This window comes from Macaca thibetana, chromosome 19 (assembly GCF_024542745.1).
Source record: "Macaca thibetana thibetana isolate TM-01 chromosome 19, ASM2454274v1, whole genome shotgun sequence".
In the NCBI taxonomy this organism is placed as follows: domain Eukaryota; kingdom Metazoa; phylum Chordata; class Mammalia; order Primates; family Cercopithecidae; genus Macaca; species Macaca thibetana.
The window spans coordinates 17,185,974-17,203,424 of NC_065596.1; the positions used below are offsets into that span (position 1 = coordinate 17,185,974).

Here is a 17,451-nt window from a genome sequence, read left to right on the forward strand (position 1 = left end):
GTAATATTTCGATACTCCTGAAAATCTGCATATATAAATACGCTATCCATAATACATAAAAATTTCTCTATATAAATATATATGTGAAGATATCTATATTTATTTAATTTTTTTTTTGAGACGGAGTTTCACTCTTTTTGCCCGGGCTGGAGTGCAATGGCGCAATCTCTGCTCCCTGCAACCTCCACCTCCTGGGTTCAAGCCGTTCTCCTGCCTCGGCCTCACGAGCAGCTGGGATTACAGGCGCCTGCCACCACGCCTGGCTAATTTTGTATTTTTAATAGAGACGGGTTTTCACCATGTTGGCCAGGCTGGTCTCGAACTCCTGACCTCAGGTAATCTGCCCACCTCGGCCTCCCAAAGTGCTGGGATGACAGGCGTGAGCCACCATGCCCAGCCGATATCTATATTTAAACTTACATCTTACATTTATATGTATATATTATACATTATATGTACATAATAAATGTATATAAATTTACTTTATAAACATAATATATAAAATATGTATTATGTTTAATATGTTACATAATTTGTATACAAATGCATCTATGTAAATCTTCTGTTATAAATTATATATGTCTTATTCTTGAAATTTTATTTAAATCGATAGATGATAGAGGGATGATAGATAGATAGATGATAGATAGATAGATGATAGATGATAGATAGATGATAGATAGATGATAGATAGATACATAGATGATAGAGAGATGATAGATGATAGATAGATGGATGATAGATGATAGATAGATGATAGATAGATGACAGATAGACAGATAGATGACAGATGATAGATAGATAGATGATAGATCGATAGATAGATGATAGATAGATAGATGATAGACAGATAATGTGTGTGTGTCTGCTGATATATACATAAAAATCCCCAGTCTTCAACTCCACACTTCATCCATGAGCTAACTAGGGTGAGCACCCTCAGCTCCCATTCAGTACCCAACACGTGGCAGAGCTGAGTGTCACCAAGTGGCCGGCACCTCCCTTGACCAGCACCCGCAGGGAGCATGCAGTCTCTCACCGTCTTGGAAGTAGATGGCATGGAGGACAGCAAGATGCTTGAAGTCTGGGACTGGGAGCTGGGCTTCATCTTCCCAGTGATCCACCTCTTGTATTCTTCTCGTACCTGGAGAAGGAGGCACATCCAGATGCAGGGAAATGGTCCAGGGACAGGGATGTTGGGTGGAGGGATGCTGGGGGTGGGGTGGGGAGAGGGGATGGGGAGGGCAGCAGCTACATACCTGGCGGTTAAGCAGACAGTGGATGAGGAAGATGAAGGCCCCCTGCAGGCTGTTGATGATGGTGAATAGGTAGGCCATGACACCTGCCACAGGTCCAATCTGAAAAATGCCCAGCACCCAGGAGCAGCCCAGGATGAAGAGCTGGGCAAAGGCCTTGAAGGTCAGTAACCTGGGGAGGAGATGTACAGCGTGTAAGGCTCTGGGAGGTGGCTATTGTCCTTGTAGGCCACGCTTCCAGGAATGGTCTGAGGTGGCCACTGTGCAATTTGCCACCTGGGTGGGGACAAATGTAGGGTGGGGTCTCCAAGCTTAGGTGTGGGAAAATCAAATCCTATAGACATTTAAAACACGATCAGGCTGGGTGCAGTGGCTCAAGCCTGTAATCCCAGCACTTTGGGAGGCCAAGGTGGGCGGGTCACCTGAGGACAGAAATTTGAGACCAGCCTGGCCAACATGGTGAAACCCGTCTCTACTAAAAATACAAAAGTTAGCTGGGCGTGGTGGTGGGTGTCTGTAATCCCAGCACTTTGGGAGGCCGAGGCTGGTGGATCACCTGAGGACAGGAGTTCAAGACCACCCTGGCTCACATGGTAAAAACTAATCTCTACTAAAAATACAAAAATTAGCTGGGCATGGTGGCGGATGCCTGTAGTCCCAACTACTTGGGAGGCTGAGGCAGGAGAATCACTTGAACCCAGGAGGTGGAAGTGGCAGTGAGCCGAGATCATGCCATTGTACTCCAGCCTGGGTGACAAGAGTGAAACTCCATTTCAAAAAAAAAATGCAATCAGCCTTCAATATACATGGACACTATGCACACGTGGATTTGGTGAATTTTCGTTTGTAGTAATAAAAGGGTAGAAAAACCCATGGGTCCAAAAAATCGGGACATGTTAAATGAGTGATGAAATCATAGTATGAAATACTGTGATGCCTTTCTTTTTATTTAGGTCAAATTCACCTAACATAAAATTCACCATTTTATCCCAGTGTTGTGCAACCATCACCACTATATAGTACCAAGGCTTTTTTTTTTTTTTTTTTTTTTTAAAGATAGAATCTCCCTCTGTCGCCCAGGCTGCAGTGCAGTGGCATGATCTTGGCTCACTGCAACCTCCGTCTCCCAGGTTCAAACAATTCTCCTGCCTCAGCCTCCCAAGTAGCTAAGATTACAGGCACCCACCACCACACCTGGCTAATTTTTGTATTTTTAGTAGAGACGGAGTTTCACCATCTTGGCCAGGTTGGTCTCAAACTCCTGACCTCGTGATCCACCCACCTTGGCCTCCCAAAGTGTTGGGATTACAGGCGTGAGCCACTGCACCCGGCCATAGCAAGGCATTTTTATCAGCTCCTAAAGAAACCCCATACTGATTGTTTCCCAGTCTCCTCTCCCTCCAGTGGAAGCAATGCAAGTATCCAACAATGGATACACAAAATGTGGTATATTTATTTAATGGAATCTTATTCAGCCGTGAAACGGAATGACGTATTGGAATATGACCGAACATGGATGAATCTTGCAAGTTAAAAAAAAAAAAAAGTCCAGGTGCAGATGCCTGTAATCCCAGCTACTCAGGAGGCTAAGGCAGGAGAATCGCTTGAACCTGGGAGGCAGAGGTTGCAATGAGCCAGGACCATGCCACTGCCCTCTAGCCTGGGTAAGAGTGAGATTCTTTCTTAAAAAAAAAAAAAAAAGGATCCGCCACTAGATCACTAGATAGTGGTGGTCAGGGCACAACACCGTGAATGTACTAAAAGCCACTGAATTACATGCTTTAAAATGGTTAAAATAGTGAATTTCATCTGATGTGAAATTTATTGCTTACATTTTCTGCCATGTGTATGTATTAACTTTGTTTTACCTTTTTTGCCTTTTTTTTTCTTTTTTTGAGACAGATTCTCGCTCTGTCGCTCAGGCTGGAGTGCAGTGGCGTGATCTCTGCTCACTGCAGTCTCCGCCTCATGGGTTCACGCCATTCTCCTGCCTCAGTCTCCCGAGTAGCTGGGACTACAAGTGCCTGCCACCACACCCAGCTGATTTTTTGTATTTTTAGTAGAGACGGGGTTTCACCATGTTAGCCACGATGGTCTTGATCTCCTGACCTCATGATCCGCCGGCCTCAGCCTCCCAAAGTGCTGGGATTACAGGCGTGAGCCACCATGCCTGGCCTCCTTTTTGACTTTTGTACTAACTTTTCAAACATATTTAAAATGGATAAGGGATTGGATACAGAAGAAAAAAGACACAAAGAATGTTATTAGGTTACTGACAATAAAACCTAGACGATGGTTGCTGAAGTTTCTTGAAATGAACAGTAGTTGAGTAAGGAAGTTAGGAAACACAACTGATCTATAAAAATACTTAAGAAGTCCCAAATCCCTAATATAAAATATGTGTAACAAAAATAATGAAATAGAATATTTCACACATTAAATCAGCACAAAATGCATCAAAAACAATACACTCCAGTGTTGACAATATTGCAAGTAAATAGGTATATTCTCATCATTGGAAACAAATTTTCTGAAAATCAATTTATGACGCACATACTAGAAGCAGTACAATCCAACCTACCCTTTAGGCAGTTGGATTTATGTAGTTTCATGTTTTGTGTTGTAATTAAATAACCACGGTGTGGAAGGATTTACCTACAAGGGTGCTCAAAGCGGTATTGTTTATACAGAGAACAAAACAAAACTGATAACACACAGAAGCAAATTAAGTGTCCATGAATATGGTATGACTTCAATACAATGTGCTACAAATTTACACCGAAATGCTGTGCAAGAAAATCATATTGTAGAATAATATCTAACTAAGTCAGAAATCGCCAGGACATTCTTGAGAGAAAAAAAAAACATAAAAAACCAAATACTATGATTCAGTTTCTTGTAAATATGCACATATAAGCATGCACAGGGAAAAATTAGAAAGTTTATTAATAGTTGTAATATATGAAACACCCACTGTTCCTAGTAACTGTGCTAAACGCTTTGTAAGGCACCTAAAATAAGCAATATTAATATCCCCATTCTGTAGGTGAGGCAAATGGGCTTCTGAGAGGTTATGTAACTTGCCTGAGGTCACACAGCTCGTAAATAGTTGAGCTGGAATTTTTTTTTTCTTTTGAGACGGAGTCTTGCTCTGTCGCCCAGGCTGGAGTGCAGTAGCACCATCTCGGCTCACTGCAAGCTCTGCCTCCCGGGTTCACGCCATTCTCCTGCCTCAGCCTCCCGAGTAGCTGGAACTACAGGCACCTGCCACCATGCCCAGCTAATTTTTTTTTTGTATTTTTAGTAGAGACGGGGAGCTGGACTTTAAGCCTCCAGATCTAGGTGGTGTGATATGCTAAACAGACCTCATCACCTCTGTCTCGGGCATAGGACCCAGCACACAAAAAGTGCTCAAAGAACTTTTCTGGGAAGAAGGAAGAGGAAATTAAAAGAGGAGGAGAGATGAAAGAGGGCTGTACCTGGTGTCTTTTAGCGTTGAGACTTCGGCATTGACACTGGAAAGCCGCTGCCTCAGGATCCACAAGGTCCAGGTCAGGAGGATGGAGTTGATCTGCAAAGTCAAGCAGAAGGATGGAGAGGCTGGATATACAAATGGACAACGGCCAGAACACCTATAAAAGGAGAACTCTGGACTGGGCGTGGTGGCTCACATATGTAATCCCAGCACTTTGGGAGGCCGAGGCGGGCGGATCACGATGTCGGGAGATCAAGACCATCCTGGCGAACACAGTGAAACCCCATCTCCACTAAAAATACAAAAAATTAGCCAGGCATGGTGGCACACGCCTGTAGTCCCAGCTACTCGGGAGGCTGAGGCAGGAGAATGGCGTGAATCCGGGCAGCAGAGCTTGCAGTGAGCTGGGACTGTGCTAGCCTAGGCAACAGAGTGAGATTCCATCTCAAAAAAGAAAAAAAGAAAAGAAAACAAAAGAAAATTCTGGCCAACAGAGGAAACAAGGTAACTGTTCTGTCTAGGCTTTGGATCTTAGTGAAGAACAAAGAGAAAAGAAAAGAGAGGAGAGAGACAGAGTAGGGGAAGCAGAGGAAGAGAGGGGTAAGGAAGAGGATGAGGGCCGGCTGCCAAGGCTCACACCTGTAATCCCAGCACTTTGGGAGGCTGAGGTGGGAGGATGGCTTGAGCCCAGGAGTTCAAGACCAGCCTGGGCCACATGGTGGCACGCACCTGTAGTTCCAGCTACTTGGGAGGCTGAGGCAGGAGGATCGATTGAGCCCGAAAGGTTGAGGCTGCAGTGAATCATGATTGCACCACTGCACTCCAGCCTGGGCAACAGAGTAAGACCCTGCCTCAAAAAAAAAGAAAAAGAAAAAGAAAAGGATGAGGACAAGGAGGAGGAGGAGGAAGATGAGGAAGAGGAGGACAAAGAGGAGGAGAAGGAGGAGGGGAGAGAAAAGAACCCCAGCTCTGGCCTTCCATGGATTGGGAGTCCAATTTTACACTACCTTCATAGTCTAGGAAGCTGTTAGATGAGGCATTTATTTAAAATTGTTTCAGGTTGGTCGTACCTAGTTTTAGTTGAATTGTGTCTCCAGAAAAAGGTGTGTTGAACCCCTAAGTCCCAAGATCTCAGAATATGCCCTTATTTGGACATAGAATCTTTACAGAAATAATCAAGTTAAGATGAACTCATTAGGGCAGACCCTAATCTAATATGACTGAAATATGACTGGGGTTCTTTTTTTTTTTTGAGACAGTCTCACTCTGTCACCCAGGCTGCAGTGCAGTGGTGTTATCTCGGCTCACTGCAACCTCCCCCTCCCGGGTCCAAACGATTCTCCTGCCTCAGCCTCCTGAGTAGCTGGGACCATCAGTGCCTGCCACCACACCTGGCTAATTTTTTTGTATTTTTTAGTAGAGAGCCTCGCAAGGTGGTGAAACCCCATCTCTACTAAAAATACAAAAATTAGCTGGTCATAGTGGCACGTGCCTGTAATCCCAGCACTTGGGGAGGCCAAGGCAGGCAAACTACCTGAGGTCAGGAGTTTGAGACCAGCTTGGCCAACATGGTGAAAACCCATCTCTATTAAAAATATAAAATTAGCCGGGTGTGGTGGTACGTGCCTGTAATCCCAGCTACCCAGGAGCCTGAGGCGGAATAATAGCTTGAAACCAGGAGGCAGAGGTTGCAGTGAGCCTGCCAACATGGAGAAACCCCATCTCTACTAAAAATACAAAATTAGCTGGGCGTGGTGGTGCTCGCCTGTAATCCCAGCTACCCAGGAGGCTGAGACAGGAAAGAATTGCTTGAACCAGGGGGGCAGAGGTTTTGGTGAGCTGAGATGGCACCATTGCACTCCAGCCTAGGCAACAAGAGTGAAACTCAGTCTCAAAAAAAAAAAAAAAATGAGTTCTCCTTTTCAATATTTCATTCTTGAGATTTTTAAGTCCTAGAGTAATTTCTTTGATTCGCGAATTTTGTTTTTCCTTCTGAAAGGCAAATGCCCCTAGGAGGGACCATAATTGTATCCATCTTGTGTACGGGTCCATGAGTCTCTCTGAGGTGGAGTTGTTGTCTGGGGGTAATAATACTGGAGGTTCATTGCCTCATGCTAAGGAAATCAAGGACACTGGCACCCACGAGGAGTGAGTTTAAGAGCAGAAGTTTAATAGGCAAAAGAAAGAGAAAGGAGACTAGATCTCTGTGTCTTGCAAGAGAGAGGGCCTCCTGAGTGGGACTTCCGGCCCACAGCAAAGTGTACTGGATTTTATTGACTGGCTTGAGGGGGCGGTGTCTGATTTACATAGGGCCCAAAGATTGGTTGGACCCAGTGTGACATTTACATAGAGCACGAGGAAGCTGGCCACCCACCCTGATCTTTTATTATGCAAATGGGGCCTTTACTTGGCTGGCAACATGTTGTCTTCTCCTTACTGTCCACATGGTTTACAAACAAAAGGGAAGAAGGAGCTGCCATTTTTTTTTTTTTTAGATGGAGTCTCGCTCTGTCACCCAGGCTGGAGTGCAGTGGCATGATCTCGGCTCACTGCAACCTCCGTGTCTCCTGGATTCAAGCAATTCTCCTGCCTCAGCCTCCTGAGTAGCTGGGATTACAGGTGCTCACCACCACACCCGGCTAATTTTTTGTATTTTTAGTAGAGACGGGGTTTTGCCACGTTGGCCAGACTGGTCTCAAACTCCTGACCTCAGGTGATCCACCCGCCTCAGTCTCCCAAAGTGCTGGGATTACTGGCGTGAGCCACTGCGCTCAGCCTGGAAAGGAGAACTCCTGATGGGAATAAGTGACCCTCTCAGCTGCACACGTCCCTGGAAATTCCAGATCTCGCAGGTCTCCTTGCTCCTCCTCCAGAACACACTTCGCCAGGCTGTTGTCGTATTTGCTTACCGCTATGACTGTGCAAACTGGCCCCAAGAAACTCCAGATGAACCCCGTCTCTGTATTCAGCCAGCAGCTACGGAGAGAAATAGGAGGAGTCAGTGCTCGTCTCAGAGTCCGGACCTTACAGTTAACCCTGCCCCAACAAATGCCCTAGTGGAGGAGAACACTGGGAGGTGAGACTCAGATGACATTCAGGATGGTCCCGGTTGCAGTTCAGCTTCCTTTAGACCACCGTGCTTCCTCTTTTAGACCTTCTTCCTGGGCAAATGTACCTGAAATGTTTACCTGGTGCCCGAGGTTGAGCTCATTTCGCAATTCACAACTTCCTAATCCTGTTTCCCTCTGTGCAGAACTCTCCACTGCTACACCTGGTCATTGAAATCTCAGCTCAGGCCGGGCGCGGCGGCTCACGCCTGGAATCCCAGCACTTTGGGAGGCCAAGGCAGGTGGATCACCTGAGGTCAGGAGTTTCAGACCAGCCTGGACAACATGATGAAACCCCGTCTCTACTAAAAATACAACAATTAGCTGGGCGTGGTGGTGGGTGTCTATAATCCCAGCTACTTGGGAGGCTGAGGCAGGAGAATCGCTTGAGCCCGGGAGGTGGAGGTTGCAGTGAGCCGAGATCACGCCACTGCACTCCAGCCTGGGCGACATGAGCAAAACTGTGTCTCAAAATAAATATATAACAAATAAATAAATAAATAAATCTCAGCTCAAACGTCACCTCCTCTGAGAAGCCACTCCTGACTATCCTTAGATAGGGCATCCTATCTCCTGGTATCCATCTAGCAGAGCTCACTACATTTTTAAAATAGCAGCTATCGCTATCATAAGTTACCTTGTTTAATTGCTTGTGTAATTGCAAATTGTCTTCCACTACTAGACTATGAGCTTCATGAGAATTTGGGCCTTGGGTGTTTGTTCATTTCTGAATACTCAGCACTCAGAGCAAAGCCTAGCATAGACAAGATATTTCATAATTGTTTATTTAAAGGAAGGAAGGGAGGGAGGGAGGGAAGGATAAGAAGGAAGGGAAGGAAGGAGGGAAGGAGGGAGGGAGGAGGGAAGGGAAGGAAGGGAGGAAGGGAGGAAAGGAAGGAAGGGAAGAAAGGGAAAGGAGGGAGGGAGGAAGGGAGGAAGGGAAGGAAGGGAAGAAAGGGAAAGGAGGAAGGGAGGAAGAGAGGGAGGGAAGGGAAGGAGGGAGGGAAGGGAAGGAAGGAAGGAAGAAAGGGAAGGAGGGAAGGGAGGAAGGAAGGAAGGAGGGAGGGAAGAGGGGAGGGAGATACGGAGAGAGGAAGAAGGGAGGAAGGAGGGAGTGAGGGAGGGTTGGAGGGAGGAAGAAAGGATTGCCTCTTTTTATTATGTCTCTAGTGTACATTAGCTGCTTTTACTACATAACAGCCATTCCGTCACGTTCAATAACAGCACCCCAATATTCCCCCCACCAGTTTTTTGAGACAAAGTCTCACTCTTGTTCCCCAGTCTGGAGTGCAATGGCGCGATCTCAGCTCATTGCAACCTCCGCCTCCCGGGTTCAAGCAATTCTCCTGCTTCAGCCTCCCGAGTAGCTGGAATTACAGACACACGCCACCATGCAGAAGTATTCCTCTCTCGCTTTCACCCCCACCTTCCATGTCATACACACAAGAAAAGGAAAATAATCAAGTTAGGTAAACTAGATATTCTCCTCCTGGAACATAAATCTCAAATAGTAGTGACCCTGGATTTGTGCAGTGCACAACCTGTGCTCCTGTACATGGTGGTCCTGAAACCAATAGCACATAATGTAAGAGCTCGATAAATGGTAGCCACAACTACTGCTACTGTTGTTACTCTCCTTGTTGCTCATGTCATTATCACTGTGATCCTTGGCAGCACGGTCTTCAGGAAGAGAGAGGATGTCACTCACCGATTATGCATTCCATAGCCCTGCGACTGCACACTGGCGGAGATCACCACCACCAGCACCGGCAGCCCATAACCAAAGGCACAGATGTGCAGCATCTTGATGTTGCGAGAGCTGAAGTAATTCACCACCTTCAGGTTTCTGACCATCAAGAAGAGCATCACAGCCTCCACCAGCATCCAGAAGAAGCAGGCAAGGAAAAGGTAGTGCAGGAAGCCCGCGATGATGGCGCAGCCCGTCTGGAGGGGAGAAGCATGCACGTCAGGGTCCTCCACCCCAGAGAGAAATCGAGAGGAAGAAAGGAAGAGAGAGACTCCTCGGCTGGAAATTCCCCAAACCTAGCTCACTCATTCATCTCACAAACATTTATAGAGATGGGCAGTGGTTCTCGACCACAAGCAGCACCACTTCCTGGTAAGGCGACCCATGGTCCTGGTTTGTCTGGAACTGAGATTTCCCAAGACACATGACTTTCAGTTCTAAAACAGGAAGAGTTTTAGGAAAACTGACTGTTGATCGCCCTACTTTAGGGAATGGTTGAGAATACGCGGGTTCAGCAAACTAGACCCCGTAGGCTGACTGCCTGCCTTGTAAATAAAGCTTTATTGGCTGGGTGTGGTGGCTCACGCTTGTAATCCCAGCACTTTGGAAGGCTGAGGCAGGCAGATCGCTTGAGCCCAGGAGTTTGAGACCAGCCTGGGAAACATGACGAAACCCCCCTCTCCATACGAAAAATACAAAAATTAGTCAGACATGGTGGCACAGGCCTGTGGTCCCAGGTACTTGGGAGGCAGAGGTGGGAGGATCGCTTGAGCCCGGGAGGCTGTAATGAGGTGTGATTCAGCCACTGCACTCTAGCCTGAGTGACACAGCAAGACCCTGTCTCAAAAAAAAAAAAAGAAAGAAAGAAAGAAAGCAAAGGAAAGGAAGGAAGGAAGGAAGGAAGGAAGGAAGGAAGGAAGGAAGGAAGGAAGGAAGGAAGGAAGGAGAAAATAAAAAGAGAAGTGGAGATTCTAAGCTGTAGCATTATCGACATTTGTAACATTATTGCAGGATCATCGTCTGTCATGGAGGGCTGTCTTGTGCACTACAAGATCCTTAGCAGCATCCCTAACCTTTACCCGCTAGATACCAGTAGCACGCTCCTCCAGTTGTGACCACCAAAAATGTCTCCAGACATTGCCACGTCTGGTTTAGAAAGTATTGGAGGGGCTGTGCGTTGTGGTTCAAGCCTGTAATCCCAGCACTTTTTGGGAGGCCAAGGCGGGTGGATCACCTGAGGTCAGGAGTTCAGGACTAGCCTGGCCAAAATGGTGAAACCCCGTCTCTACTAAAAATACAAAAAAATTAGCAGGACATAGTGGCTCATGCCCGTATTCCCAGCTACTCAGGAGGCTGAGGCAGGAGAATTGCTTGAACCCAGAGAACGGGGTTGCAGTGAGCCAAGATCACATTGCACTCCAGCCTGGGCAACAAGGGTGAAACTCAGTATCAAAAACAAACAAACAAAAACAAGTAATAGGAGGAACCGTTACAATTCATAACATGATCAGGGATGTAATTTTGAACTGAGAGCTGTCACAAGGAGTCAAGCAGGTGAGAAGCTGGGAAGTGAGTGTTACAGGCAGAGGGCACAGCCTATGCAAAGGCCCTGAGGTAGGAACAGGGTAGAGGGGATTGGGTAGGAATGAGCTGAGGCAGGTGGGGAGAAGATGGGGTTTGGTAGGGACACAGCCCCAGCGATGTAGACCTGATTGTCAGTCTTGTCTATACCGGCGAGGAAGAGGATCTGGGCCAAGAGGAGACACACGCAGAGGTGCAGGTGGAGGTAGGTGATGTGATTTCGGATGGATTGACACAGCAAAAAGGTGGCGATGGCCAAGACGAGGCACACCAAGGAGATGATCATGCCCACGTGGCTAATGACGTACAAAGAGAAGTCCATCTGTCAGGAAGGAATTCATAGTTGGCCTGAGAATGGGATCAAAATTCCCCCAGGTGGGAAGAACAGTTATCTAAAACCCTGGCTCGGGCAAAATTAGCTTGGGGGCCTTTTCTCCCTCTAACACTCAGTGAACTAGATATTGTCCTTCATTATCCTTTGCAATCAACTGGCATCCACCAGCACCTATTCCCAGCCCTGTCCTATGCACTACTCCAGGTATGACTGGGACTGGATGTCCACAAACTACATCTCCCAGAATCCTTGGGAACTAAGGTCCTGGATGTAATTTAGGTTCTCCAGTGAGATACATCTGTGAATGTCTTGGAATGCAGAAGGGAGGCAAATATCAGCTTTTGGCAGACAGGAGTGAGCTTCATTCCACATTTCCACTGTCCAGTCCCCAATTTCATGGTGGAGTGGGGTGGCAAAAACGACAGCAGCAATTTCTGACCTCTGAGTTATAGCTGCATTGGGGGATGATCTTGAAGCCAAAATTGAAGTGACAGCCCCCTGACTTCAACTCCTCCATCCTCTCCCAGAGATTTTTGTGAGCACCCACTTCCCTGTATTAAATCCCTTTCTGCTTGAAATACCTGGGGTGTTTTTTCCTTCCTGTACTGCATCCCAACTGATAATGCAGACATTCAGGAATGCTCCATGTGAGACAGAGTCTCGCTCTGTTGCCAGGCTGGAATGCGGTGGTGCCATCTCAGCTCACTGCAACCTCTGCCTCCCAGGTTCAAGCGATTCAAGCGATTGTCCTGCCTCTGCCTCTGGAGTAGCTGGGACAACAGGCATGCATCACCACGCCCAGCTGATTTGTGTATTCTTAGTAGACATGGGGTTTCACCATGTTGACCAGGATGGTCTCGATCTCTTGACCTCATGATGCACCCGCCGTGGCCTTCCAAAGTGCTGGGATGACAGGCATGAGCCACCGCGCCCGGCCAACACCTCTGAATTCTTATAGCATTCCTTCTTGACCCATTTGCATGTTTTAGTCGAAAGAGATTTCCCCAGATTTGAATTCCACCTGCCCCAATTTCTAACTTCAGGACTAGACGGGCCACTTTGCCCATTCTGTGAAATGCGTCTGAAACGGCTTAACTTAAAGAGCCCAGCACGCTGTAGGTGCTCATTAAGATCTGTGATTGCTCCAGTGCCTGGCCCTATTTAGGGTCATTATTTCTCATTGTATACGTGAGCTTCATGGCCTTCCAACCAGACTGTAAGTTCTGCAGGGGCGACGGCGTATCACCTACCCCTTCTGTCCCCATGACTCCGTCCCACAACACCCAACCCCGTGGGAGACACACGACAGACGTTTAATCAATATTTTCCCATTGGATTTGGAGGCAGATACTCTGCCTCAGGGAACAAATCATCATTACTAACCGTGAGCTCCCCAGAAGCCATGATAACAGCAAGATTCGCCATCCGATTACAGCTGCAGACGGTATGTATCTCAGAGGCTTCCAGGATCACACAGCCAAAGGATGTCCATCTTCCACCCTTCACATCGGTGCTCCAGGAAACACAGATGGGCCTCTCAAACTCCTGCTTTGGCTAAAAAAACCCCAAAAATTTTTAAAACAACAACAACAACAACAACAACAAAAAAAAAAACAAAGGCCCTGGTCACCTGAGGATCCCCATCAAATAGATTAAATGTGACCATCCTCGAGAGTCACTGGGAACAAGAATACACAGGGTACATTCTGAGGGAATGGGGGAAAATGCTGATATTTCATTATGCAATGAGGGCCAATCCGATGGGGTAGCTTACATTCCTGTTGCTAGAAGAAAACTCCTCCTTTCATCAAATCCATAATAAGGCCTTCTGCATAGTCACTCATTATTCACTTACTCATTCAATGTGTGGTTTTTTTGTGTGTCTGTGTGTGACTGAGTCTCACTGTGTCGCCCAGGCTGGAGTGCAGTGGTGCAGTCTCAGCTCACTGTAACCTCCGCCTCAGGGTTCAAGTGATTCTTCTGCCTCAGCCTCCCAAGTAGCTGGGATTACAGGTGCCCACCACCATGCTCGGCTAATTTTGGTATTTTTAGTAGAGACGGGGTTTTACTATGTTGGCCAGACCAGTATTGAACTCCTGATGTCAAGTGATTCACCTGCCTTGGGCCTCCCAAAGTTCTGGGATTACAGGTGTGTGTCACCATATCCAGCTAATTTTTGTATTTTTAGTAAAGATGGGGGTTTCTCCATATTGGCCAGGCTGGTCTCGAACTCCTGACCTCAAGTAATCCGCCTGCATAGGCCTCCCAAACTGTTGGGATTAGAGGCATGAGCCACCACACCCAGCCTCGTTCAACATGTTTTTATTGAATACCTATCACATGCCTTGATCTGTGCTGTTTACAGGAGACATTAGTAAATAAAATAGACACAGTTCTTCCCCCAAGGAGATCATAGTGCAGTGGGAGGAAAAACATATAAAAGCCAAGTAAACAGAGAAACATTTTTAGTAACAGTTTAAGAACAACATGCTTTAAGAATGTATATTAGAAGGGTGGGCATGGTGGCTTATGCCTGTAATCCCAGCACTTTAAGAGGCTGAGGCGGGTGGATCACCTGAGGTCAGGTGTTCAAGACCAGCCTGACCAACACGGTGAAACCCTGTCTCCACCAAATACAAAAAGGTTAGCTGGGCGTGGTGGTGGGCACCTGTAATCCCAGTTACTCTGAAGAATGGCTTGAACCGAGGAGGCAGGGGTTGCAGTGTGAACTAGTTCAACTAGTTGAACTGTGAACTAGTTCAACCATTGTGGAAGACAGTGTGGTGATTCCTCAAGGATCTAGAACTAGAAATACCATTTGACCCAGTTATCCCATTACTGGGTATATACCCAAAGGATTACAAATCATGCTGCTATAAAGACACATGCACACATATGTTTATTGCGGCACTATTCACAATAACAAAGACTTGGAACCAACCCAAATGTCCATCAATGACAGACTGGATTAAGAAAATGTGGCACATATGCACCATGGAATACTATGCAGCCATAAAAACGGATGAGATCATGTCCCTTGTAGGGACATGGATGCAGCTGAAAACCATCATTCTCAGCAAACTATCGCAAGAACAGAAAACCAAACACTGCATGTTCTCACTCATAGGTGGGAATTGAACAATGAGAACACTTGGACACAGGAAGGGGAACATCACACACTGGGTCCTGTTGTGGGGTGGGGGGAGGTGGGAGGGAAAGCATTAGGAGATATACCTAATGTAAATGATGAGTTACTGGGTGCAGTACACCAACATGGCACATATATACATATGTAACAAACCTGCATGTTGTGCACATGTACCCTAAAACTTAAAGTATAATAATAATAATAATAAAAGAAGCAACAACCACATAGCAGGATCCAGGATCCAATCAGATCAAGCCCTGGCATCACGCCATGGCAACATCCAATCAGATCACGCCTTCCTGCATCACTTCATTGTAAGATGCAATCAGAACGCAGCTCATTACCCACTGACTATAAAACCTGCCCCAGCCCCCGCAGCTTGGGTAGACAGATTTGAGCCAGACTCCTGTGTCCTTTCTTGGCAGTCTTGCAATAAACTTCTCTCTCTACAAAAACCCGGTGCTTCAGTGTTTGACTTTCTGTTGCACATGGGCAAATGGACCTAGTTCTGTTTGGTAACAGTGGGAGACCTCATTCCTCTAGCGGTGGCTTCTGTTAATTGACTTGAATTGCTAGAAATTGTGGAAGCTTACCGACCACAATAGCTTCCTATAAAAAACGAGAGTTAAGGAAATCGAGAGACGAGGAGTTCCCAAGAGGTAGACAGGAATCTCAGCAGAGACCTCTTCACAAACCTGAATGTTCTCCAGAGTGTAGATGACTGGATCTGAGAAGCCATCTTTCTTCTCCCCAGTCATGATGCCCCCAACGACTCGAGAATTCATCTTCAGCTTGATCTTCGAGGTGGTCAGGGGAGCCTGGTGGTCTTGGAAGAAGCGTTCGTTTAAAACAGACTCCACGCCCACAAAGGAGACAAAAGCCACACCAGTGGTCCCTGCAGGTTTCCCCAAATGAAAAAAAGAGGGAATCGTTTGCTCAATGGTTATTATAGAAGATCGAACACACACACACACACACACACACACACACGAGAGAGAGAGAGATGCACCTCACTGTGCTGCTCCGAGATTAAAATAACCAGTGGGCTTCTAGGTTTAAAAAATAAAACTCCGGCCAGGCACGGTGGCTGACACCTATAATCCAAGCACTTTGGGAGGCCGAGGCGGGTGGATCACAAAGTCAGGAGATCCAGACCATCCTGGCCAACACAGTGAAACTCCGTCTCTACTAAAATACAAAAAATTAGCCAGGCGTAGTGATGCGCCCTTGTAGCTCCAGCTACTCGGGAGGCTGAGGCAGGGGAATCTCTTGAACCAGTGAGCCAAGATCGCACCACTGCACTCCAGCCTGGTGACAGAGCAAGACTCCGTCTCAAAACAAAACAAAAACTTCCACAGCTGGGCAGAGTGGGTCACACCTGTAATCCCAGCACTTTGGTAGGCCAAGGCAAGTGGATCACTTGAGGTCAGGAGTTCAAGACCAGCCTGGCCAACAGGGTGAAACCCTGTCTCTACTAAAAACAAAACAAAACAAACAAACAAAAAAACTAGATGGGCGTGGTGGCGGGCACCTGTAGTCCCAGCTACTCACTCAGGTGGCTGAGGCACGAGAATCACTTGAATCCAGGAGGTGGAGGTTGCAATGAGCTAAACATGCCATTGCACTCCAGCCTGGACAACAGAGCAAGACTCCATCTCAAAAAAAAGAAAAAGAAAAAGAAGAAGGAGAAGAAGAAGAAGGAGGAGGAGAAAGAAGAAGAAGAAGAAGAGGAAGAAGAAGAAGAAGAGGAGGAGGAGGAGGAGGAGGGAGAAAGTGCTCAATTTATGACGTCTGGGGGGGACATCCAAGGGGTCCCTTCATTAGCTTGGCAGTGACAGATGAAGCCTGGGGGATGGTACTGTCTGGTTGGGACAGGAAGCTGTGGACAGCAAGCCACCCAGGTGCCGAGGCAAGAGATCGAGGGCACGAGCTGTTCCAGTATAATAAAATATATAAAATAAGAATAGTCATACTAGATATAGATAATAGATATGATTATGTATAACTATCATTAATCATTAGTCTGTAGCAATGACTCTTTACTCCAATATTATAATAATCCTTGATCTACAATTGTAACTTAGGAAAAACCAAGCTACACAGAGATAGGGGCTGAGGGGACATAGTGAGAAGTGACCAGAAGACCGGAGTGTGAGCCTTCTGTTATGCCCAGGCAGGGCCACCAGAGGGCTCCTTGGTCTAGCGGTAACACCAGCATCTGGGAAGATGCCCGTTGCCAAGCGGACCGTGGTCTAGCGGTAGCGTCAGTGTCAAGGAAAAACACCTGCTACTTAGCAGACAGGGAAGACAGGGAAAGGGAGTCTCCCTTTCCCCGGAGGAGTTCAGAGAAGACTCTACTCCTCCACCTCTTATGAAGGGCCTGACTGATGTTATCCGGAGGCCCAACCGTCTCCCTGTGATGCTGTGCTTCAGTGGTCACGCTCCTAGTCCACCTTCATGTTCCATGCTGTACACCTGGTTCTGCCTTCTAGATAATAGTAGCAAATTAGTGAAAGTACTAAAAGTCTCTGATATGCAGAAATAATGGCGTAAGCTGTTTCTCTCTCTCTCTCCTCTCTTTCTCTCTGCCTCGGCTGCCAGGCAGGGAAGGGCCCCCTGTCCAGTGGACACGTGACCCATGTGACCTTACCTATCATTGGAGATGGCTCACACTCCTTACCCTGCCCCTTTGTCTTGTATCCAATAAATATCAGCACAGCCTGGCATTCGGGGCCACTACCGGTCTCCACGTCTTGGTGGTAGAGGTCCCCCGGGCTCAGCTGTCTTTTCTTTTATCTCTTTG

General features: G+C 46.9%; 1 protein-coding gene across 1 annotated transcript in view; it reads right to left on the reverse strand.

Annotated features, from left to right (window-relative positions):
- The window catches only part of ADGRE1 (adhesion G protein-coupled receptor E1), a 48,611-nt gene that overhangs the window by 1,910 nt on the left and 29,250 nt on the right, over positions 1 to 17,451 (reverse strand). The window contains exons 11-18 of the mRNA XM_050770197.1: positions 15,344 to 15,543; positions 12,884 to 13,054; positions 11,294 to 11,488; positions 9,547 to 9,782; positions 7,641 to 7,707; positions 4,736 to 4,827; positions 1,260 to 1,428; positions 1,040 to 1,144 (exon numbers count right to left, since the gene is read on the reverse strand). Coding sequence (XP_050626154.1) covers positions 1,040 to 1,144; positions 1,260 to 1,428; positions 4,736 to 4,827; positions 7,641 to 7,707; positions 9,547 to 9,782; positions 11,294 to 11,488; positions 12,884 to 13,054; positions 15,344 to 15,543 — 1,235 coding nt within the window. The remainder of the gene's footprint in view (positions 1 to 1,039; positions 1,145 to 1,259; positions 1,429 to 4,735; positions 4,828 to 7,640; positions 7,708 to 9,546; positions 9,783 to 11,293; positions 11,489 to 12,883; positions 13,055 to 15,343; positions 15,544 to 17,451) is intronic.